The 25,959-nt window shown below is 40.1% G+C and overlaps 1 protein-coding gene across 1 annotated transcript; it reads right to left on the reverse strand.

Moving 5' to 3' along the window:
- Positions 1-4,243: 4,243 nt before the first annotated feature.
- ICK (intestinal cell (MAK-like) kinase) lies at positions 4,244-22,901 on the reverse strand. Its single transcript, XM_009709368.1, has 13 exons — positions 22,643-22,901; positions 20,703-20,757; positions 19,200-19,321; positions 17,196-17,275; positions 14,655-14,787; positions 14,043-14,214; positions 13,344-13,511; positions 10,607-10,903; positions 9,331-9,521; positions 8,446-8,597; positions 6,930-7,058; positions 5,048-5,161; positions 4,244-4,580 (listed from the first exon to the last, which is right to left on the reverse strand). The coding sequence occupies exons 1-13, from the start codon at positions 22,741-22,743 to the stop codon at positions 4,426-4,428; spliced, it is 1,869 nt and encodes a 622-aa protein (XP_009707670.1). The 5' UTR covers positions 22,744-22,901; the 3' UTR covers positions 4,244-4,425.
- Positions 22,902-25,959: the final 3,058 nt, after the last annotated feature.

Genomic DNA, 25,959 nt, shown 5'->3' on the forward strand with positions numbered 1-25,959 from the left:
CGCAGCCAGCAGCAGCAACAGCCACCACCGCCGCCGCCCCGCTCCTAGCCTCAGCCCTACGAGGCGGCGACAAACGGAACAACCGCCAATAGGAAGTCGCCACTCTGCATATTTCGCAAAGGCTACTGGGAGGAAAACCTAACAATAAAAAGGGCAAATTTTTGGAAAGGTTTTAGCTAGACATGTTTGTCGTTACAAAGCGATGATTCCGTGGTGCCTGTCACCGAATTTTCAACCTCGGCATAACACCATAACGTGAAGATCTTGGGGCTCTTGACCGGTATATAGCGCTGCGGGCGCAGTACAGTGCTGGATGTGAGGGCGATCTGGCTGCGACATCTGTCACCCCATTGATCGCCAGGGTTGATTCGGCTGATCTGGCTGGGCACGCGGGGGGCCCCTCCCCTTCCTCCCTCACCGCTCCATGTGCGTCCCTCCCGAAGCTGCGCGCTCGGTCGAAGAGGACGACCTTCCCCGATAGAGACGTACCGTTCATCGGTCAAGGGTATACGGTAGCTGCGCTCCCCTGCTAGAACCTCCAAACAAGCTCAAGGTCCATTTGTAGGAGAACGTAGGGTAGTCAAGCTTCCAAGACTGCAGACACATCCAAGTGAGGCACTGCACGGGGCAGTCTGCCATTGTTTTGTGCCCGGGGGCCCTCTTGGGCATTCCTTGTTCCAGCACTAATTCCAGTAGGATTTTTATTTCCATCCCTGCAGCCCATGCTGTTTATCACTTCTCCCACTTCCATCCCACCTACAACTCCTTGAGCTCCTTACCTTACACGCGCACCACTTACAACACGCTTGTAAATGTATTTTTCACCTAGTTCATTGCCTGTACAATTCATTTTAAGCCTGACCTGTTACCAAAAGGGCTGGGTTTGTGAGTTAGCAGCTCCCTCGAAAGCAGGGCCAGAAGGCCGAGGAGAGGTGACACAAGACTCTGAAAAGAGTTACGGAACGGAATGGAAGGGTTGTTGGAAGGGACCTGCAATGACCAGCTAGTCCGGCTGCCTGTCCTTTTTCCAAGGTGTTACGCGTTTTAATTCAGTGCTGCTGTCCGTTTCGGAGGAGTTGACAGCCAAGGACTAAACCTGTCGGCTTTCCACACAGCTCACAGTGTATGGCAGAAATCACATGCCTAGCCTCAAATCCCGCGGCCAATGAACCTGCAGAAAGAGCGCAGCTGCCAGCAAGCCATACCCCTCCAAGGCAGCACCAAACATAAGGCTTACTTACAAAACCAAACCCCACAACTAAACAAACACACCAAAAGCCAAACTAAAGTGCTTTTATTAAAACCTGAATAAAAGACCAAGAGTCCAGTCAGTCAGTATTTCTTCAAGAGTAACTTTATTCTGGGCAGGAGATTTGAGACAGAAGGAACGAAAACCATAACATTTTTGAAGAAAAACACTGAATAAACAAGAACCGTTTCTTCTTTACTCACTCTGACAATTCCACCCTCTCCTTCCACCCAAGTTCAAAAATGTTCTTTCAATACATGTTTTCTTCATCACATTATGGAACAACCTGCTCACATCAACAGCCTAATTAGATACAGAAATACAAGGAAGTGGGTTTTCTGGCTTGGGTTGGTTGTTTTTTTTTGCTAACATCGTGGCTCTTACACAATACTTTAACAAAAACCTGGATTACAGAGGTGAATGAGTCCACTGTCAGGCTCCTTTATTTCCAACGGTTATTATTACAGGTTATGCATAAGCCTGAGAAAATGTAAACAGTAGAGTTCAAAAAACATTTTGCATAAAGATGCTGCTAAATATTAAAACATAAAGTAGTAGGTTACGTATAATTCTCAGATATGCTGCTTGTCCAGATTTCAGTAGAAGACCCTTGTCTTTTCCGTATCCATATTGCACAGAGACAGCACAGTAAAATACACAGCTCAGGCAACTCAGTCCTTACTCAAAAAGAACTTTTTCCAACTTCAGTAGGAATTTGCTTGAGTAAAGGCTACAAGCGCTGCCATTATACTTAGATAACTTTCTGTCCCACTAAGTTAAAACTAGCAGAAGTGATGCTGAATATCAAGATTATTAGCTTTTTTCCCAAAATAAAGGCTTTAATTTGGGAAAGGAGGAGATATGCCAAAAAAAGGACTGCTGCTTTTTTTGCCAGACTGACCAAAACCCGAATCCTACAGTCAAGAAAATGACTGTGGGGCTGATAAAGGCTCAGAGATTACGGGCCAGGTTCAGAGTCATCCTGTGTTGCTTTAAACACATGGAGTAGTTAGTCCCCATCCGTAGTGGAGAGACCCAGGCATCTCCAGAGGGCTACTAAGTTCTTAGGTGAGCCCAATTACTCTTGAGATGAGTCTCAGTCACCACTGGTTTAAAGACAAGAAGGGAGCTCACACTTAGGTGCCTGCGGTTAGGTAGGATGAATCCCAAGCCTCAGCAGCCCGGTCTCAGGACTTGTTCACCTCCTGCTCCCACTAGCAGGAATTAAGCATATGGAACAGACTAGTCAAATTGCCTACTAGGGATACTTAGGATAGGTTCAGCGTGTTCCCTCTTGAGACCAATTATTCAGTGATAAAATAAATTAAATGATATCTTGACATAAATACAGATATTTATTTCCACCAAGAGAAACAACTATCTTTCCAGTTCTAACACAAATATACATATTTCCCTTTCCACTTACCCCAAGGCACCATCCGTGTGTGCTTTAGAAATCAAATGGCTGCTTTATTTTACTGCTGTGTGTTGGCATCACTGCTTTGGAAGCAGTTAAGTATGGTTTGGAGTTCGTACTTGCTATGAACAAGTAACGGAGTAGCTGGACACATAACATGTCCTTGGCATGTGTAAGTCTTACACGCGTACTTTTTAAAGTCTCATAAATAGATGATTTGCCAGATCTGTTCATAAAACGAGCTCAGAAAGGTGAGCGTTTCTGCACACTTCTGCATGAAGATGCATTTTCACAGCACGCTTCAGCTTTGGGAGTGCTGTTCCAAAACACAGCTGTAAAAGATGTTTTCCTACAGCACTGTACTCTTTTGTATTCCTTCTGTGGAAGGAGGTGCAAGAATAGCCAAACGCTGACCATCATCTAAATTATGACTCTGGCACTCCTTTCCAGTGCAGAATTATACCAGACTATGAGACTATTTTCTTTTCTCTATAACCTGAGAACTCATTTTCTCTTATAAATCGAGTTAAACTGCTCTTCAAAGAGCTGCAAGACCAGGGAAGGTCCCACTTTTCCCAGTAGAGCCTGGGGGCCTAATTTATGGAAGCTGACATATTCTTCACATTGTAAGTGAAGATGTATTGAAGTGAAGAACTGAAGTAAGCTTAAACCTGAAGTAAGCTTTTCCTCTGAATTTGTTTTTTTCCAAAAGTGATTTAAAACAGTTGTGAAAATTAAGTCAGCTGCATAGATATTGTTTCCTTAAACTCTGCTCCTGGCATATCACCAATACTTTGTTACTCTAAAACTAGCTTTATAATTGTTAATACTGTCTTAAATATGTCTTCAGATCTCACATTCCCAACAACAACAAAAGAAGAAACAGAATCTGATTTTTCTCCTTAGAAATCACTAGAACATTTAAATGAATTTAACAGAGGTAGGTCCACATTCTATTTCATAGTGAACAACGCCAAGAAGCAACTTTGAAGCAGGACAAAAGAGCGCAGTGTCAGAAAATGGATCTACAGAAGGGTATTCACCCTTCGCCAAGCAAGAAGATGCCCCAAATTTGGTAAAAGCAAAAGAATGGAGCTGGAAAGCTAGACAGCAGTCCAACCTTTTAAAGGCAAAAATAAATTAAAAAAAAAGAAAAAAAAGCCTCCCACTGCCTTTCAACAGTCTCCCAGTGACTGCAAAGGAGAGTTTAGGCTGTTGTTGCTCATTTCTTTGATGTCAGTACAAAGCAAATGAGTACAGGACAACAGAAGCATGGCATCAAGACGTGGCATTGCTGAAATTATACAGCCTCATTTAGCACATAAACTTCAGAAAATGTCTAATGAATGCCCCTTCCTCAGTACTTCTCTTCTAATGCAATATTGCACCACTTTTTGCTTTTTTTAATCCACTTTTTTATAAAAGTTGAATCTCATAAAGGAAAAGTTATATTTTAAAAAAGTTCATTATAAAAATTTATCGTATAAAAATGCCAAACCCCCTAAGCCATATATACAAAATGTATCAAGATTTATGAAAATAACTGGACCCAATTATATAACAAAACAATTTTATACAAAAAGGTACAAGATCGCATTCAAATTACTACAAATAAAAGTAAAAAACCCCTTCAAAACGTCTCGTTCATAGAAGATCTGTTTCTTTTAAATTTACAGGTATATAAAACAGTATCAGATTGTCTTATGTGAGCCACCATTTCATGGGAAACACACACTGGTTCAGAGAGTATTTCCACATGTCACCGGTGAGCACCATACTTTGCAGACCAGTCAACACGCCCGTGGATCGGCTGAGCTGGTGGTGGGAGAGGCATTAACCTTGGCGTGCTTTTTGTAGGTGAATTGAATGATGGTCGTCCAAGATGGGGTCTTACTGACTTCAGAGAAGCATAATCTAAGAGACGAAAGAAAACGCCATGAGATAATGGTTCAGTGAGTAGCTGTCCACGTTGAACAGCAACTGGACGTAGGTCCAGATCCTCATTTCTTGAGGAAATAAGCCTCCTTTTTAAACAGAATTTGCTGATGTGAAACAAAAGTGGATCCAATCCCTTAAATCTTATCAGACAAGGAGTATATATAAATAATTGATTTGACAAGTGTGAATTCTGTGCCAGCTCTCACATCAACCTCTAGGTCCCACTGAAATATGCTGTGGATAAAACCACGTATTTCATAAACAAAGTAAAAAGAAACCAAATCCTTCTCCATATGAAGTTCTACGAGGTTACAAATGGTAGTTCCAGTCAGTCAGGTATTTACAAACAAAGCAAAACACAAGTATGTAGTTCAGTGCTGCCTATATACAGCACTACCAGAGTAATAAGCAAGGGACCAAGACAACTTTGGTACCATACTTACTAGAAGATGGATCCAAAACCGGTGCTAACTGAACCCTCTGCCCAGCAGAGCCTACTTCCGTCTTCAGAAACGAAGGGATATAACCACTAGTTAGACCGCTCGATCCTATGGGCCCTGAAAGAAACGGTAAGGAATACTTGAGCTCACACAATGGATCTCCTGTACTATCAACGGATTACAAAGGTGTGCAGTGATGGGTTATATTCAAGATCAAGCCTGATCGTGGGCTGATGAAAACAAGAACTTCACTGAAGACACTAGAAATCCACAGATCCTATATATACCTGCATTCAGAAGACTGTCAATATCAGATTGCATTAAAGATGAATGGAAAGCAGGTACAAATTGTACTCTTAGAAGGGCAATTTCTGCTTCTCCCTGACATCTCAGCTTTTTCAAGGTTCCTCAAAGCTTTCAAAACTTAGCATTTCAGTTGGAATTACTTTGTTTGACTTTCAGCAACAGGGTCCTATGAATATACTCACTCTTGATCTCTATGCTGTGAGTCTGGGGCTCTGGTGCTACACAAAGCTCCTACTGAAGCCAGTAAGAGCACAACTTAATAATACTGGGACACGTTCCGAATTTGGAAAGTCAGCTACAAAACTTGTCCCTGAGACACGCAGTAACAGATCTGACTCACCTGTAGGGTAAGCCATAGCAATTGGAACAAAAATAGCTATAAATAAAAGAGTCTAGAGTCATAGCACAGATGGACACTGAACAAGTTAGCGTGCCCAGATGAAGTCCATCGCACCTATGCCTACAACGTACTAGAGCAGTAAAGCAGTGGCAAAGCATAGTGTGCGAAATGATGGTAATACTTAAAAAAGAGAAAAATCCAATGATATCCTATGGAGCTACAAAAGAAGCAAAAACTTGTAGAAGAGCCAGGAAGGAGACACGTGCTACGTATAGAAAGGTTCTCATGCAGTTTAGCCATTTACAACATCCTTCCATCTTGAATCTTTAAAGAACAATTTTATGATTAAATTACATCCAAAATTTTAAGTTTTTTAGTTTCTTAAACCAGAGTTTCTAAAGGCCCAAAATGTTTCTTTTGGCCAAGATTCCAGAGAAATTTTCTCAATCAAACATTTTCATAACAACATATACAAAACAAGTACCACACTCCAGAACTGTAACATAACATGAAAACCTGAAGCCAAGAAAGATTTAGAGAGCAAATACATAGACACAATCTAGAAACATCAACATGTTTATCTGGTAAAATCTAATGTAAAAAAATCTACAAATTAATTACTTCAAATCAAATAATAGGGATTAAATACCTGAAATATCAAATGCCCCAAAAACCTGAAGACGAAAAATTGAAGAATTTTGCTCTTTGTCTGAACTTTTTAAAGCTACAATTATTTCACTATTTTACAACAGCATCAATTAAAAGACATGATGACAGATAATAGGATTTTATTTGCTTTATTCATGTAACAAGAGTGGTGTGTATGGCTAGTTCAATTTAGACCAGCTTCCTCCTCTATGACAGTCATTAACACACCAGCTAGGCTAAAATAATTTGGAAACCTGAAAATATGACTTACAAAAACTGATGGAGGAAACTGAAGGCAAGATGCAGTATTTCAGGTTGAACAGACCTAAGCTGTCCAACCTTCTATGCATGTGGTACTTCAAACCAGACTTCTGGGGATTCATTAGAAAAAATTACTATGTTTCAGTTTAAAGTAGTCTCCAAATCCAAGGAACAATGCTCATAACTGGTTTCGACAGAAAGAACAGACACAGTAGCACATATCTTTGGAGCTGACAATGTATTCGAAATGGGTGACCCCAAAATACAGCTGTCTGGGATTGCCAAGACATCACCTACTGTCTTTTCTCTGTGTTAAGCACAGCTTCTTACCTGAATTCATCCTGTTAATACTTCCTCCCAAACCGGAAACTTTCCCAGGCAAACCAGAACTGGGCCAGGGATTAGACGGAACAGGCTCTTTGTCTGAAGTGGAGACTATGCTATTCCTTGTGCTTACTCCTATCGCAAAAATGCAAAAATTACCACGCTGAAATCTCTATTGTTACACACGCTTGCATTCCTTCCATCTGATGCACAATCTTAAAGCAGATGTCCAGTTCAGTGAACTTAACCAAAACCTTTTCACTCTTAATATGCCTCTGGGTTACTTCCCATTCTCTGATTAGCCATAGGCCCCAAACCCACAAAGATAACAGTGCTCAGTAGTTCCACTAGCATCAAGGGCTGCTTATGTCAAGGGACAGGATCCTTACATCAAGGCCACAAATATTCTCAATTCACAGAAGGCAAACCTTGCTACACAAAGGAAATGGATGCTTTGTATCAAACATAGCATTTTACAGCTTTTAGCCTAACAGTGACAAGATAACCTGAGAGTAAATAATGGTGGGTTACATTTCTCATAACACTGTGCTCTTCTTTGGTGTATCTACTGAAACCACAGATTGTGCAACAGTTTGTAGTAGAGTTCATATGTCACATACTATTTGTATTTAATATACATCCCATATTTAAGCATGGTACCTAACATGCAAGAATGTGCTCACAATTCATGCTAAAGCACAAGCAGGCTTGAGATCAACCTGTTTTACAACCTCCGCTAGTCAAACAACTTTTAGCTACCAAAACTCTACTTAAGTGATCCAGTTTGAAAGTCATTGAAATGAATTGTTTCAGGAAAAAAGACTGAGTTTACCATCACAATAGCTTCTAGTTTACGTAATTAATTTTGAAGTATTAGTACTACAAGCGAATGAACAGCTAACATTGCCTTTATAAACAGAAATTGTGAAAGAGGATTCATTTATATTCAGATCATTTTAAACACAGGCAGACGTGCTGTCCACCTCCTGTACTTCGTCCTGCCCCAACACTGGTCTGAATATAGCAAAGGTTAACATGAAGACAGCAGGCAATTCCTCTGTAGTGACATGGATTTGCATTTAATTTAACTCCAAGCTACAGCAAAGCATATTCCCACTATTCATTAGCTTCCATTGTTCATGGTATTATGTACTCATGAGGTAAACGTAGGGCACTTTCTTTTCCAGTCTACAAGACCAGTCTTATCCTTCTTAGGGAAACAGGGAATAGCTTGGCACATTAACAGACATTTTCTAACACACTTCAAAGTATAAAAGAGTATCCATCAGGAGGAAGAAGTACGAACAATCCTGTCCCCTTCTTGTAAGCAGGATTTATCTCAGTTGCTAGACTGTAGTCTGTATCATGGCCATCTACATCAGCAAACCTCTTGCTCTCCTCATTTTCTTTAAGCAGTAGCCCCCCTCCACAAGCTCAAAGGATAAAACCTCATGTACCAATGACTATTTCAGACTGCTGTTGTAATTACATGAAAAAAAAGAAGTAAGTATTTTTTACTAACCAGGTAGATACCTAGAATGTCTCAAGTAGTGCTGCTTTGCTGCAGAAACTCGCAATGTGGGAGTGTCCTGCCGTGGAAAGGTCGCATGGGAAGGCGCGCTGCTGCCAGAGCCTACAGCATCCGAAGGTTTCAGGTCCAAAATGCTTTCAAATCTAGAACCAAAAATTGCTACACTTAGTCCAATTCCTATGCCATGTTTATCCACAGTTGGCCTTCTCAACTCCATCCCATCTCCAGGAATCATTTCCTCATACAGTGTTTGCTACACCATAAACACAGACAACAGGGAATATTTTCAGCTTGAAGCCCTACAAGACATGGTTTAGTGGACAGGGTGGCATCAGGTGTACGGTTGGACTTGATGATCTTTGAGGTCTCTTCCAACCATAATGATTCTATGATTCTAAGTGCCCCTGAAAATCAGACTTGCACTTCTAGTTCCCTTCTATCTTGTTTTTAAAGTTTTTATAGATCACTCAGAAACTTCTCTACTGCCTATGATCCATGGAAACCGTAGCTTAGAGTCACCCGAAACAGTTCATATGCGTGGAATATGTCAAAATGGTTCATATGTGAAACAGAAAGTACATATTCAAATATTAACTTGGGAAGATTTAAGCTAAGCATGATTTTCAGTGGGGAAAAATGATCAAGGAATTGTATAGAAGGATGCATTGTCCGTCAAAAAATGTGTTGTAATTCAAAGGACAGCATTCAACAATCAGACAAGACAAAGCAGGAGAGAGACAAGCTGCACATCTTTTACCGGCCTGGACATATGTTTCCAGGTCCAAAGAAACCATAAAGAGCAACATGATGAAAAATGAGGCAAAGTCTAAGCAAATAAGACCAAATAGCACATGGACATAAAAGAAACCAACTTACCTACAAAGAGTTTCATCACTCTGCCTCTTCTTGTTTTTCAAGTCGATCCTTGTGATAGAAGAGCCAAAATCAAGGTCTTCCAAGTCATCCCAGTCTTCAGAACTCTTCACTGTTCTAGCAAGATGTCCCCATCTTCGCCTAGTTTTTGGTTTAAGTTCACCATTTATATTCTCAGTCCCAGCAGATGTTTTCTGTTACAAAGATTGAAGAGAAACACACCCACACACTTACACCATAAACCAGGTGAAAGGAACAATGAGGACTTTTTTTTTTCCTGTCTCAAAGAGTAACAGTGGTAGTAGAGCTGTAACAACACAATCATCCTAATCTTTTGTTAAACATGTTAAGAACACAACCTGTAGCCTACAGACATTATTACAGATCTTCTGCATTTCATCCTGTAATAAAGTATCTTGCACTGACAAAATAATCAATTTCTTAGGTCTCAATTCCAATTCTATTTATATTTCACTACTTACCTCCTAAACAATTAGGTCATGCTCAATTTTTATTTCTTGACCTATCTTGGGAGTACAAAACTGCATGCACATTCATGCTTCCATAAACCTGTGCCTAAACATTTATAAAATGTACTTCTCTTGCAGGACAGTATAGGTACAAATTTGTGTCTCTTCAGCCATTTCAGCTCATCAATACATTTCAACCTTGTGCAACTCTGTACGTGGCCAGTACAGACCCTCTCTTAACAGCAGCATTCACACTGTCTGCTCTCATAATTTATTTATGAATCCAGTCTCCTTGTATCATCAACAGAAATGGTAAGTTCTTATGCTGAAATAAGAATCTGTTGTTTTCCGTGGCCAGTATAGAAGCCCAAAGGGACTATTATTCTCAGTCATACATATTGGACGCCTTAAATGCATGAAGGCAATAGCCCCCCTCCCTCTCATTTCAACACTATTTAGCCTAATACTTTTCTCTCTGGCATCAGTCCCATTAACGTTCTGACCACTGTACATGCTTTTTACTCATATGAAATCACAGTGTCATCATTTGAGCGGTACTTTACAACAAAGGGAAGCATAAAATGGCTCTGCAATGAGAAATCGACTTGCTTGTTTTATAGCAACTGGATTTAGATTTCAACAGAGTAACTTTCAGTTTCTAGCAGAAAATTGTAACTATTCTTCATTCCCATTTCCTGTCCTTTTAGTAAAGTGTAAGAATCTTCAAAGAGAACAAGAAAAAGAAACACAATCAAGGAAAAATCAGGCAGTATATCAGGAAGCATATCTTATACTAGACAGGCTTTTACCTGCTGAGGAACCTTATTGTGAATTGCAGGCAGAAGAACCTGGTTAGACTTGTCCTCCCGTAAGTAGCTGCTGCGCTCAGCCCCAGAGTTGTCTGTCTTATATGGGTACACCAAGTGCTGAGCAGACTGGCTTTGTTGAAAAGGCCTCGATGAAATGCAGGCGTGAGCTTTCGGAAGGGGTTGTGCTGGAGGGACAGGCTTGATATGCAGAGTTGATTTATTACGCAGTTCCTTTTGTCTTCCCAGTTCCTGAACGCCCAAGGCATGCCCAACTTGGAAGTACGGATATCGAAGAGCCTAAAACATAATGAAGATGTTAGGATTCAACTTAGGAAACCAAAGTTTTTAACTTAACCTAGTCCTATGTGATGGTGCAAATTTAATTTCCTTTTTTTCTGGGGTGGGAAACAGCAGAAGACTCGTCTCTCAACACTAGAGTCTAGTGAGCACAATCCACTTCAGAGTAACACTGCAACAGTAGGAAAGTTTCAACAGATACCAAGTTATCAAATCCTCTGTGGACTTGCACAAAAGGAAAAGGTCCTGCAGAAATAAGATACTTAACCAGGTATATGGCATCTAGAGGCATGTTTCATTATGTGCCGTCTCTTCGTGCGTGTGTGCATGCGTACGTGCAAACGCATGCACACCCATCATCACAGATTCAGCCATCAAGAAGTGAATGACCCCAGAGACATCCCGTCTTTTCCATTCTCCACTTCCAAGACTGAATCAAGTGAAAGAAATACAACCTTATGAAAATTAGCCTCTCTTTTTCTTTGGAAGACATATTGGTAAAAATATCTTTATTCTGCCTTACAACTAATTAAGGAATTGTCAGTGAAGGCAATTCGTCTCTGCCCATCTTGCTGTTTCAGGCACACTCATCTTCCCAAAGACCTCTCGCTGCAAAAAGATTCTAAAAGTTCAGACTCCTCCTCATGTTTGTACCTTACTGTAAAACATTTGTTAATGGCTTTTAATCCCAAGTTATAGTCAGTATTTTTTGCTTTTCACTACCTTTGAGAGTTCTTCATATATTTTACTTTTTAACTGCTCTAATTAGCTTTAAAGCTTTTTTATTACAATTTGTACTGAAGGTCTGATATAATCCCAAAGGTTCAGCTATGGTCCTATTGAAGTCGTCAGATTTGAATCCAGACTCCCACCTGTTTTTTAAAAGGTGCCCTGCTCATGTCATTAGTTGGGTACCACCGCTACAGTACTGGTATCTGAAATCGGTGGCTACTGTCAGCAACATCAACTGAACATTATATGTGCAATACTGACGACTTGGGCTATGTTTACGTACAGGATGTTGGGACAGATCTACAGCACAATTAAACTGAGACTGCCCTGCCAACTGCCTTGCATAAGCTAGCTTTATCCAGGCAACACTGGGCTGGATGAGCAGACAACGAGGTGGACTGAAAGCTGGCTGAATGGCCAGGCCTAGAGGGTGGCGATCAGTAGAACAAAGTCTGGTTGGAGGCCGGTAGGTATCGGTGTACCCTACAGGTCAATACTGGGGCAAATACTCTTCAACATCTCCATTAATCATGTCGATGGAGGTGCAGAGTGCACCCTCAGCAAGTTTGCTGATGACACAAAACTGGAAGGAGTGGCTGATACACCCAGTGGGTCATGCTGCCATCCAGAGGGACCTCAACAGGCTGGAGATGTGGGCTGACAGGAACCTCATCAAGTTCAACAAGGGGAAACACAAAGTCCTGCACCCGAGGAGGAACAACCCCACGCACCAGTACATGCTGGGGGCCACCCAGCTTCAAAGCAGCTTTGCAGAAAAGGACCTGGTAGACACCAAGTTGAACGTTAGCTACTGACATGCCTTTGCCGCAAATAAGGCTAATGGTATCCTGGGCTGCATGAGCAGAAGTGTTGCCAGGAGGTCAGGGGTGGTGATCCTTCCTCTCTGCTCAGGGCTGGTGAGGCCACATCTCGAGTGCTGTGTCCAGTTTTGGGCTCCCCAGCAGAAGAGAGAGATGGAGATAATGGAGAGAGTCCAGCGAAGGGCTATGAAGATGATTAAGGGACTGAAGCATCTCAGATACAAGGAAAGACTAAAAGAGCTGGGACTGTTCAGCCTGGAGAAGAGAAGGTTCAGGGGGATCTTATCACAGTATGCAAATACCCAAAGCAAAGGTGTAAAGAAGATGGAGCGAGCCTCTTTTCAGTGGCGCTCAGTGACAGGACCAGAAGCAACGGGCACAAACTGAAACACAGGAGGTTCCCTCTGAACATCAGGAAACATTTTTTTACTGTGAGGGTGACTCAGCCCTGGCACAGGTTGCCCAGGGCAAGGGGGTTGGCCAAGATGACCTCCAGAGGCCCCTTCCAACCTCAAACATTCTGTGATTCAGTGGCACGTATCAATAGCAATGAACGAGCAGCATCACAGCCCTCAGCCATACATCCTACCTTCACTCTGCTGCTATTCACAGTGACTGCATTATACTTAACACAGGTGCACTTATACACACTGCAGTCACACATTTCACCATTCAGCACACAGCCCATGCAGTTGAAGTTGCATGTAAAAGATTGATTACTCTTTTTTAATTACTCCCCTTTGTCTTGCAAATTGTTCTTGGCTTCTGCTCTTCTCCCTTCTAAGAACTGCACCCCACAGCAACTGTTAAATGACTGTCTATAAAAGGTGTCTTGCAGTGAAAGAAGTGTCTTACGCAGATGTGAGAAACAGAAAACAAAACCAAACCTGACTAGCGGTTGGCCGCTTTTTGGGGTCCCACTGCAGCATATCTCTCATGAGCTGCACCGCTTCACTGCTAGCATTAGGTACGAGGGTTTTTAGGTTGTTAGGTACACACTGAGGCCAGCGAAAATTCATGGAGGCTGAAAGTTGGTAGCCTTCAGGCCAGTCGTTCTGGAAGAATGAGATTTCCAATCACAAAAAAGGTTCAGCTGTAAAATAATCATAGTGCCTAATTACACTAGCATATATTCTCCCACCAGTAACAGCCTGTGTCCGAAGATTTCACTAGAAATTTTCATCTCAAACCTCTGGTGAGAGGTAAGTCTGACCAAGTCAAAGATACAAATGCAATCAGGAGACAGGCGTCTTGCCATGATTCCAATTTCCAGTCTCTTGAACCATACGTTTATACGCAATATGCAAGAGAAAATGAAATTTCCACCTAATGAAATCACAATTTAATGACTATTTGCTGTTCAGGGGTCTATTTCTCCTTATCTAAATGTCAGGTTTTATAGCATAATTATCTAATGCTTATTTCACAGAAAATAAGTCTTAATTTAGTTTACTATACCTGAAATCAATACCATATAATAGCAGTAAGAATGAAAATTTATTATTTTTATGCTTACTGCTATTGTGCCATTCTGTATTGTAGAACACCTCTAATATTGCTGCAGTGTGGAATGTCACTTTAGCTACCTTCTTTGGTGTCCCCAAGACTTGGCAAATTTTGAATATAGTATCAATTTCACTGGCTCCTGGGAAAAGAGGCCTCAGTGTGTAAACTTCTGCCATTATACAACCAACAGCCCAAATATCTATTGGAGAACTATAGCTGGTAGATCTCAGGAGGACTTCAGGAGCCCTGTACCTGCAAGAGAGAAAAAGAGAAAAGAAACAATCCCATCAACACAATTCAAACAGACATACATGAAACCATTCAGCTCTTCATTCTTTGCTGTTAAGAGCAAACATCCCTTAAAAAGCTCCTATCCTATATATGACTTCATTTTTTTTCTATAATGAAGAATTTAAACCCACATAAGCTCTTTTAAGCTCTCTTATGCCTTCCTGACATGCAGCAATTCCTGCATGTCCCACCGGCCTTATCAGGCTCCCTCTTTGTTCCTGTGCTGCTGCCATCTGTAAACTGTCTTGCATTAATTGAAGCTTTCCAAATTATGCCAGGCTTAAATAGAAGTTTCATAAAAAGGAGGCATCAAAAGTGGTATTACATTCAGCACAAATTTTACACTTCTTTAAAGGTCTGATCGTAAGTTTCACACAATGTAGGCAAATACTAGCACTTACCATCTTGTGGATACATAATCAGTGTAAGGAGGTCTAGATCGGATTTCTCGGGCTAAGCCAAAGTCTGCTATTTTCACAAGTTCTGGTCCCATGCAAAGGAGGTTTTCAGGTTTCAAGTCTCTGTGAAAGAACCCTAAAATTCAAATGAAATATTGATGTGCATTGCAATGCCTCTGCCAGCTGTAGCCTTTATTTTCCACCTGGGTTGTTTTGCTTTAGTTCTTACTGCTGAAGCTTGAATAGCACAACACAGAGTTCAGTCTTATGTGACCAACAGAGCTAGTCAGTATAATGGTTGCTCAGTCAGACTGTGAAGGACAGTATACAGAAGCTGACTACCTTATAACAATCCAGAGCATTCAGTCAGATAGTTCCCTTTCAAGTGACACTTCTTTAACATAAAAAAAATTTATACCATTTTAATGTTCGTTTCATTCTAATTGTGTTGGAAACTCTGCAATGAAAACATTAAAGAATTACTTCAAAAGTTCTTTTAAACAGAATACAAACTAAAACATGAGGTAATTTTTTTGCACTTTGAAACTTGTTTTTAAATCTGAGAACATAATAATCTGCAATCACTCAGTTACTTATTGCCCTATGAGATGGAGGATCTCAGCATATTTTTTTAGTGCTCTCTGCATTCAGCAAAACTTGGATCACAAATGAGCATTTGGCAAGAGCTCTTTCAATACAAATGAGAGAAGAGGGCTAGAACATTACTAACTACTGTCTCTAAAATTTGCTTCCACCCTTAGTCTGGAAAACTTGTCCTTATGCTTCTTTCTTGCAGACATCTGAGCCCACTGTTTCCTATATACAGCTCTCTCTGTAGTATCTTACTAGAGCTCTACAACATCCTTTTCAGAGACCTTCCAACGTCTTTTCCACAGCCTTGAACATGCCCAAGAGAGAGCAGAACAAACATTCACATAGGATGTGTCTACATTGTCCAGTATAACTATATTCTCTGTTAGATTAATGCATGACAGCATTGAAGACATAGTGCTGTAGATTTCTACCAACCAGCAGATTACATCCTTCCTAGGGATATTAAGTTCTGGTGCCAGCTTGAACTACTGCCTCTTTATGGAAGGTACCAGACAGAGCAATCAAGGTTGTTCTTAGCATTTACTACAATCACTTCTGTATTTTGTCGCACAGACGTGCAATGCACCAACAGAATGCTTTTGAAGCAATTTATTTCAAGGTAAACTTGTAAAAAGAGCAGTCAATTGTGTACTCAAATATGAAAAGATGCTTAGAGTTTGGATGGACAAAGAACCTAAGAAGTTTACTTGACAAGCATTTCTATGCCATATAGGAGCAGAATAGAGAAGTAAAGAGAGGGAAAAAAAATTCATGTGATTTTTCAAAAACTGTTGCAGAGAGGATCTTGGGACATCCAGTCTTACACTGTCAGTCACAAGACTGTCAAGACCATCCTGTCACACTTGCCATGAATTGCCACATCTTTGTAACTATGGATTTGTTTGGCACAAATATTAGTCTGCTGTGTAGCAGGTCAGTGAACAAGACAGTTCGCTAGCTTCGACAAAAAATTGTTCATTCTTTATAGCTATAATAAGTTAAACAGCAGTACCAGGTATTCTGCAAGGTTGTGATCCATTTGACAATTTATTAAAAAAAAGTGGCTTAGATTTTTGCTAATAAGTCATATTATTTTTCTGACTTTAAATATTTCCTATCTCACTGGAACAGACTGGAATGTCTAGTTTGGTTTCAGAAGAGTATCCAAGCCTCATTAGAATAGAGATACAATAGAGAATAAAGCCATTAGCTTAAAAATGTTTTGCAAAACAAAGTTAAATGCGTTCCTCAAGTCAACTGAAATGCTTGTCCTACAAGCCTTTCAGTTCCAGGACTTTGGCTACTGATGTTAGTTCTCTTCTGATAACCCTGAGAGCTGACCAGCAACATACGCTACAGTGTATTTAGCAGGCAGAATTGCAGAGGGCAGCAAAACATGGTGAGGACGTTATCATTAAAACATGTAATTTTTGTTATTAGTTAAGTGGCTCTTGTTACTACTGGCTGGTACACCAGCTTTAGCTTTTATTATTGTTTTAAAAATTAGTTGGAAGGCCATGCAATGAAAGCTGTTTGTCACTTAAGATTTCATTACTTTAAGTGTATCTTACAGAGAATGTGCGTTTTATTCAGGTATCTGTGTGTACCTTGAGAAAAGACTAATTTTTCTTTTATTCTCAATCTCAGGGGACCTCTAAATCTATCAAGAAATGTGCCCATTAACATCAGATGAATTTTAGAAAGTGGCCAGCTGCCAGCATGAGAAAGTAGAAATCTACAGAAAAGGAACTGAGCAAACTTCCAGACTAAAATATCAAGGCAACTACAATATGGGTATTTTCAGTAATCTGAATCTCTTGTATAGTGCCATTCTTTTGATCACTCCTTTTACTAAAGTTAGTAATGTAATTGTTAGCGTACTCATTAAAAAACTTAAACAGACAGTATCTTGCTCTAATTCAAAACGTTTACAGTTAAAACACAACCTACCATGCTTATGGATAAATGCAAGTCCTTGCAGGATCTGATACATAATATTCCTAACTGTAGACTCAGGAAAGAGTTTGTTTCTGTGGGATAAAAGAACAGGGAAAAAATAAATATTAATGATTAAGTTCACACATTAGCTTGTGCTATCTAATGAACCAAAGATAAAAGGTAACAATGACAATAAAACTGCTAGATACATTTCAAGCACTCTCATGTAGTTTATTTCTCCAATAAAACTTACACACGATATCGCAGAACTGCCATATTACATTATATTAAGACTATGTGACATCTTGTTAAGACTATGTGGGATAGTGAATTAAAAAAGGAAAAAAAAGAAAATTGGCCAAACTGAACAAACTTTAACATGCAAAGGTTATGAGGCGTGCTCCTCAAGACAGCAAGGGTTTGTGCTAATTTAGTGCTTTTCATGCAGTTTCTTCTGACCTCTCTTCTAGAGCATATACAAGCCATACTTTTGCCTTTTCCTTGTTATTATCTAACAGCTGATGTGCTACTTCTTTCTCTTCTGTGATCTGAAAATACAGCCTCAGCTGCTACCACTGAAAACAAGAGGCTCTTCTCCTCATAATATTCAGGCGAGAAGATCAGGCAGTTTAACGATAGCCCCTCTTACCAAGAGAGGATTCTGATCAAACAGCTCTGCACATGCCAAAAGACAGCAGAGATGGGTTGAGGTGGAAATCAGTGATAATTTTATTCACAAACAGCCTAACAGTGACTCAAGAAGATGGCCTGGCCTTATTCAATTTCCTGAGTTTGATTCCTCTCTAAAAAAAACTGACCATCACATATTTCAGAAGTGAGATCAGCTACCAGAGTCAGCTTTTCATATTTGCTTGCTTATTTTTTCAATTGCAGCAGAAAGAGGGTCTTATTTCCTCTACAGTCCCTTCCAGCAAGACTGGCAATCTTACCTAAGACTTAAGCAAATAAATCACATTCTTAAAGGTTTGATTTATACAATGTCTAACCAATGCAAGGCCTACCTAAACTGTAGAGAGTATGATGTGTGGCACACTTTTAGAGACATCCGCCCTCTTTTTTTTCATAAGGAGGTAGGATATAGTAACCATTTCTAAGAAATTCCTAAAGATAATTGGTTTGTATGTTATGCACTTAAACCATTTTCTGAAGGTTCATCATTTCATACAATTAAAAAATCAGCATCCATATATACATGCCTGATTTAGTCAGAAGTTGTTCTATACCTGTGCATGCATAGTAAGTACTTTTATGTTTAAGAAGGTATTTTATATAGTATTCACAGAGATCTAACAATAACCTTACTTTGTTAAATCAAGGAAGATTACTGTAATCTCTCAGGCTGATTCTATGGTCCATAGACAGACAATGGCCTCCTCAGAGAACAATTCAAAGCAGGGAGCTATTCTGCCCCAAATGATCCTCTGGAGGATGCTATCATGGCCCAAAGGCTGAAATTAAGATTTTATTAATACTGCAGCAAATATAAAAAAGCTAGATTTTATTGAGAATGCTGACAAATAAAATAGGCATTCTTTGGACACGCCCGTTCAAATTGCAGGGCCAAAAAATTCCTAGAAGCAATGAGGAATTTGACCCCTCATGATTACCATTTCAATCACCTTTTATTTATTCATTTATTTGAGGAAGTCATAACAGAAGAAGTGTGATTGGAGTAGTTATCTAGAAATCAAAAGTTCTAGGTTCAATACCTCTTCAGCATGAGGGCTGTTAAAAGTCCACAGTTCCTAACTCTCAAAAGAGTGCCCTACTTACCTGTCAGGCTAATCTGGGAAGAGACACTCGAAACTCTCACTAAACTATTTGGGATATGCTCAAAGCTGACAGCCACAGCTCCTACTGCAGCACACCGCTTTAAGTCACAGTGATCTACACCTAAACAAATGATCCAAAGTCCTCTGAAAAGTAACAGGAGTGTTAAAAACACATTATGCAAGTAATTAATTCATACCGGGAATAGGTGATGCTGTTACATACCTTTCTTTCATTAACTGATAAAGATTTTCCTTCATGTATTCAAACACAAAATACAGATGATCATTTTCCCTGATAACTTCTTTCAGCTTTACTACATTGGCATGATTTAATTTCTTCAAAGACTAGAACCAGAAAATACAAACAGGATTTTACAACGGTCTTACTTTAATGAAAAAGAAAAAACAATTTCACTGCCATAGAAGACTTGGCTTGAAAAACTCTTCAGTATTTTAAATAATCAGATAGCTCTGAGAACAAAGACTAGATCTCCAAGTATTACCAGATACATATACAGTATATGTACCAATTTAATGCGCTGGTCATTCAAAAGCCAGCTATCTGGCATCACATTAGGCGCCAAAACAATTGCCTTTTCTCTATAAGTAACTTCCTACTGGCAGAATTCACGCTCTTCTTGTACTTGCACTGGCAATAGTCAGTCATTTAGACCTGGGCCTAAATATAATCCTGGAAATTCTTCCTTGGTATTGTGGATTAACCCTAGTAGGCAGTTGAGCTTGCTCATTGCCTGCAGTGGAATGGGGGAGAGAATCGGAAGGGCAGAAAGTGAGAAAGGTTGATATCACAGGTTGATAAAGACAGTTTGATTGGTAAAGCAAAGGTCACGCACACAAGCAAAACAAAATACGGAATTAATCCACCACTTCCCATAGGCAGGCAGGTGTTCAGCCATCTCCAGGAAAGCAGGGCTCCATCACCTGTAACGGTGACTTGGAAAGACACACACCATCACTCCAAACCTCCCCCCATTCCTTCTTCTTCCCCCAGTAGTAACTAAAACATCCCTGTGTTACCAACACTGTTTTGGTCACAAATCCAAAACATAGAGCCATTCAAGCTGCTATGAAGAAAACGAACTCTATCCCAGCCAAAACCACCATACTTGGGTCTTCATTCTCCCTTCTTTTTAGATTTTCAGTATATTCCATATTCATTCTTGCTGTAGCAACACAGTACCAATACGTGGTACTGTAAGAAAAATGACCTAGGTTTTCTGCATGTTTGCAACAGTGACAGCAAGGACTCGAAAATAAGGGAGGTCCTTAGAGCGTACCCCTAAAGCTCTGCTGGTGTCAGAATTTCATGCTAAATGTCTGCCCCCAAACCAACTATCCAGAAACAACTGCATGTACAAACGTTACAGCTGTGCAAAGGGCGTGTGTTCTCAAGTTCTGAAAAACAAACACCCATCAATTCCAGGTTTTGTGACAGCAAAGCTCGCTCGCTCCCACACCACTCACTGCAAGGAGGAAGCAGCTCTCTACAACCAAATAATTTTCTGTAAGACTACAGAATTTCAGTAAGAATTTTTATAAGACTACAGACATCCCGTTCAAATGCAGAGCCAGGAAACCAAACTGTAATGCCACACGCTCATGTTGGGGGCAGTTTTTGATAAAAGGAGTGGAAAGAATTTGATGTTACCCCAAAATGTGACAGGGATCATCTAATTTAAAGTCAACCATTGAATTAAACAAGTACCTTAACCTCTCGAAGGTTCATGCATTCCTCCCAGGAATAAAACTTTCTCTTCATTCTACAATAGTAGAGGGGAAAAACACGATTAATACAGAGTCATCATCATCTGGTCTTAGACCCATAAGTCTCATTACAACTTAACAATTCAGTTCTTCCATCAAAATATAAGGTCTTATCTCCTTTGTCAAAAAACTTTACATCTCTAGACAAGGTACACTCTAATAGAATTTAAAAGCATTACTATTACACAGGATTGCCTTTTTTCGTATATATATCTTGCTGCAAAAATTTCAGAGCCTTCAAGTCAGGGCATGCTATTTTTCCTTCCAGTATACAATGTGGCGGAGCAGACTCTAACTGTAAAAAGAACAAGGATTACGACAGTTATGAACAACTCCGACTAAGTTTTGAAACAAATCCAACGAAGACCCAATTGAATCACTTCACTGGGTCTCCAATTTTATCATATTCTTCTTGCTCCCCTATATTTTGATTTCTCGGTAATTTCAATACCTTTATAGGTATTGAACACAATAGTTGTATTTCTTCATTTTTCAGTGTCCACTGCTCCCCATGTTTCTCTCTCCCTTGCAAGTTGGATCTATCACACCAACTGCTTTTTGGATTCTGCCTTTCATTTCAAACTCTGCTCTAACAGAAACAAACTGCATGGCAGATCTGTTTTCTCCTAAGATAGAATATAACTCTCAACATAGTATTTGTGTGTAACGTATGGTCCTATTTGTTCACACACATTTTGATGACTCAGTTCTTTCACACAGAACTCTATGCTTTAAGACCAACAAGACGAAGACTCGCATGTACACACACACACAGAAGTGTGCAGAGCAAATTTACAAAAATACCCAACTGCTTAGAGTCTGGATTTCACAGGAAGTTCGGCACCTTTTGAAGATCTGAGTCTTTGTCAGACTTTAACAATAATTCAGTATTACTTATTATTGTAGCAAGTTTCCAGTTTGAAATCAGCTCTCAGAATAGTTTAAGGACTACAAGCCCTTCATTTCGTGAAGGGGTCTGGATTAGGTTTTTTATTTAAGCAGTGTTTTTGCAGTTACTGACTTGTGCATTCAGCCACCAGGCCACTTCTGTTCTTAATAATGGATTGGCATTAACATATAAGCTAAGGGAGTACCATCTCCTGGTTTGTTCTGAAATTTTTGAGTTTCTACCACATTGCAAAATGAAAATCTAAGGTATCTCTGGCAAGGTTTGACACAGGAAAAATACCCTTGGCACAGAGGATTTAGAAAGCTGCCAAAGCCAGCTATTCACTGTTCACACAAAAGAGCATTGTCACTGAAAGCTGTTTTGACAAGTATGTCCCTGGGTCACGGTCAGTATTTCAGGAAGGTGCCTGCAATGCTTTACAGCTGGCTCTTACCACAACTAGGACAAATAAGCCATTTACAAACTGAGGTCACTGCTGAAGCAGCAGAGAAAATCAAGTGGATTTCTCAAGGAATTTTAAGAAAATCTTAAGCTGAAAAGACCAATATGTAATAGCATATAAAGACACAGATAAAGGACAATGAGATCCATTGTGCTAATTATCACTGCAGTATTAACATTACACTTGAAATTAGACCATGAAATGTATGTTCCATCTAAGCAGCAGGGAAGGGGCTGCAGATTCCAAAGCAACCTTGCAGAATACTCTAAATAACATACATAATACATGTTTGACTGCACATAGTGGCAGAGTACTGTTACAGTAAGACTATAGATCTCACCCTCTTTATCTTCTGCAGGGGCTTTGGAGGATACAAGGAACTTCAGCTTTGCATGCTGCCCCAGTACAACTCCAAAAACAAATGTTGCGTGGATTGTGAAGTACTCGAATCAGCACGACCAAGTGATGCGGACCACAGAAGGGAAAAACCTGGACCATCCACTGTTAACTAACAAATGAAAATACTTACTTTTTAATGGCTATTAGCTCTCCAGATTCAATGCTTCTCCCTAGGAGGACAGAGCCGTAGGTTCCATCACCAAGCTGTCTGATAGTTGTGTACCTATTCATGATGAGGGTACTTTAGCTGCAAGCGCATTTCAGTCCTTAGTGTTTCTTGTGTTTCTCCTCCGACTGTAACCAGTTCTTTCTGTGGCAGCATAAATATAGAGCACTCAGGACAGTGTGAACAGTTGCAGGAATCATGTTTTCAAGACTTAGCCTTTGGTCTGAAAGCACAGAACATAATCCGTTTGATTTCTGTACCCTTTCAAGATTGCTCGTTTGCAGACTCCATTCTCCTCCAAGAGATACTCCTTGTAAGCTATACACAAACACTTGCCTTGGTCTCTCAACAGAAAGGGTCAGCCTGTACCTGGATGTAACAGGGTATGTTCCCCAAATCCACTCTTACACTAAAGCTAGACGTACTTTACTTGCAGGCAGCCCTAATGGAAGAAACTATTACTAAAAGCAGAGGATAAAGTCTCAATAGCTTGGAGAAAATAATTTGCTATCAGAAAAACGAAGTAATACAGTAAGACAAGAGGGAATGTGTTCTAGCCAAATTATCAGACACGTAAGTCACCATCTCACAAGTCGTATTGCCGTCAGTTAAACCAATTTCTTGACTTTTCATAAGGTCCTATGCTAGAGATATAGCCATCTGTATTCCCTTACACAAAGTCTTCACAGGAAGACTATTATATTCATGTCAGGTAAGACCAAATATACAGTGGCACTAAACATGAATCAGTGTCCAGAAGTAGTGGCTACACCAGATTATCCATCTGACCTTTTGTCCTGACAGTGCATGAACTGAATAATGAAGCAAAAATGTTCTTATTCCCTCATTTAATCTAATTGTTGCTAGTATTTCCTACACTTTAGTTTAGAACAAATGTGATCTCTTCTATGTAAATTAACCATACATTTGGAATAAACACAGAATTCCTCTGCAATGAGGGTTTGGTCCCTGCATTCTCTTTTTCTCCAACTCTAAGAGGACAGTAATATTCATGGCTGGCGATTTTTGCCTTCTGTAACCTGCATTTAAACTACATTTCCACAATTTTTTTTTTGTAGCAGCCTTAAATCTCTACTCCACCTTGCCTTATTTCAAAAAGCCAAATTATGATTTTGAAAGTAATGGGATTATGTTGCTTCAACTCTGAACTGACATCAATGCAGAGCCACAATCCTGCAGATGCAAGATGTGGTGAAGATCCTTTGTTTTCAGTTTTCTAAGCCCATTAGCCCCACTAATACAGGAACAAACAAAAATTAGGAAATACGATGTTAATACACCTTTTGACAATTTTACACATTGTGTATGAAAAAGAAACCGTGTGTCTCTACCACTATCTTAGACACTGGGTGGTGTCTCAGACAGGCAGGAGTAATTGCCCTCCTGTAGTACCCATTTCCACACATTACTACAGAGAACCACGACTGAGCACCTTAAATCAGAGACCTAATCCCACATTTTGTACTACTTGCCAAGGACTACAGAGCCTGTCTGGAAGAACAGCACTTTGGAGTACCAGTTTCTTTTTGGCTGCTTTCCAGGCTGTGCACCTGCGTAGCATCAACCTACATTATGGCAATGTTCTGCATCCAGGTTAAAAAGCTTTGGTTACTCCAGCTGGTCAATGAGTGGATGGCAATTCAGAAGCCTTGGCTGTCAGGCCTTTGTTCAGATCCTTGGCAAGAACTTCAAACAACGACAAAGCCTTGCATAATCTCCTAGTCTGAAAATGTAATATTTATTAGTATCCAAACAAATAATTTTATATAGTAACTTCAAATCGAAACAGACGGGACTTGTGGATTTTTCAGCACATAGTCCTCTAACGACAGAGTTCTGAAATTGTAATCATAACAGATGCGATGGCTTTCAGGTCATGGACCATTATTGCTGGGCCCTGGTTTACCATTCACATATCCCTTTCCAGGGGACTGTGACTGCAGAGTGGAGGAGCAGCTTTGCCTGACGTCTGATAACCAAAGCAAACCAAAAGATGCATAACACTGCTAGCACATAACATTGCTAGTAATAATCACCAATGGCTATCATGGATCAATCGTTTGTCTGATGTCTCTCAAATAGATGAAGTGGTGAACATAACTGCCTATTCCTTACGGGGATACTAATTCAAGCCCCTCTCCTTTCCACAGCCACCGATTTTCACAAAACTTGTAAGAAATTATCTTTGCAATTCCAGCTCTGCTGTTGAACGTGACCAAAACAGACAAATGAATTGAAATATTTTTTTAGGCATAACGGGAAGGCAAAGAACCTAGAGAGGAAAAAACAGTCAGAAAACACAGATTTCAGTGAGGAATGCATGTTAAAAAAACCTGCCAGTTGCATAGAAGTTAACATGGCACCTATGGAAGCACAAATCCACCTGTATGAAAATCCACTCAACAAAACCTAAATAAAGTCTTCCTTGGTTAATTAAATTAGTATCATTTCTTGTTGAGCTTAATAGTGAAGTTGTTTTTAAAAATCTATTTTACTTTGCAAGATTTATGTTCCATCCTTATCACCTTCTGCTCTCTCTCACCTTCAACTATGGGAATAAAGTAAACCTTAACCTGCAGACTGCTTCACCCAAGTAGAGTCCCACTGACATCACTGAAAAGAGCACACGTGCCTCTGACAAGCAGTTTGCAGAGCTATAGCATGTATAATCTAGTCTAGACCCTAGTCTAGAACTACAATCTAGGCAAAATCAAATTGTTAGAGGATGTAAATACAAACTGCAAAATTGTCTCAGGAGCAAAGGAGTGTGTTGATACTAAATAGAAAAAAAGCCTTATTTTCACCATAGTGTAACACCATGTTCAGACTCTACCTCACATATAAGCATTTTTCCCCAGAAATCAACTAGCAAAGCCCTTTAAAAGGAAGCCTGATTTAATGTATCAGACTACTTTCTGACTCTAACTCAAACTTACTATTTCGCTTACGTGCACTTTAAATAAGTATCCACTCCCGTTTGAAGGGCCGCGGTGCCGAGAACTGAAACACAACCTGGCTCACTGTGTGCCAAAGCTGAGAAACGCAAACAGTAAACAATCAGCAAGTGCCTTTTAAAATGTGTTCTGTGCTTTGGCAATAACCTGGAGGTGTTCCTAGTAGGATGCACAGGGGAAGGCGGGGTTTCAGTCCCCGCAGCCGCTGTTTATGTTTGTTCGTGACGGCTCTGGGGCTGCCCCGTGAGCTGGGAGCCGACAGGAGCGGGGGCTGGCAGCAGCCCCTCAGCAGCAGGAGGGCCCGGG

The sequence above is a fragment of the Cariama cristata genome, unplaced genomic scaffold (genome assembly GCF_000690535.1).
Source record: "Cariama cristata isolate BGI_N322 unplaced genomic scaffold, ASM69053v1 scaffold7981, whole genome shotgun sequence".
Classification (NCBI taxonomy): Eukaryota; Metazoa; Chordata; class Aves; order Cariamiformes; family Cariamidae; genus Cariama; species Cariama cristata.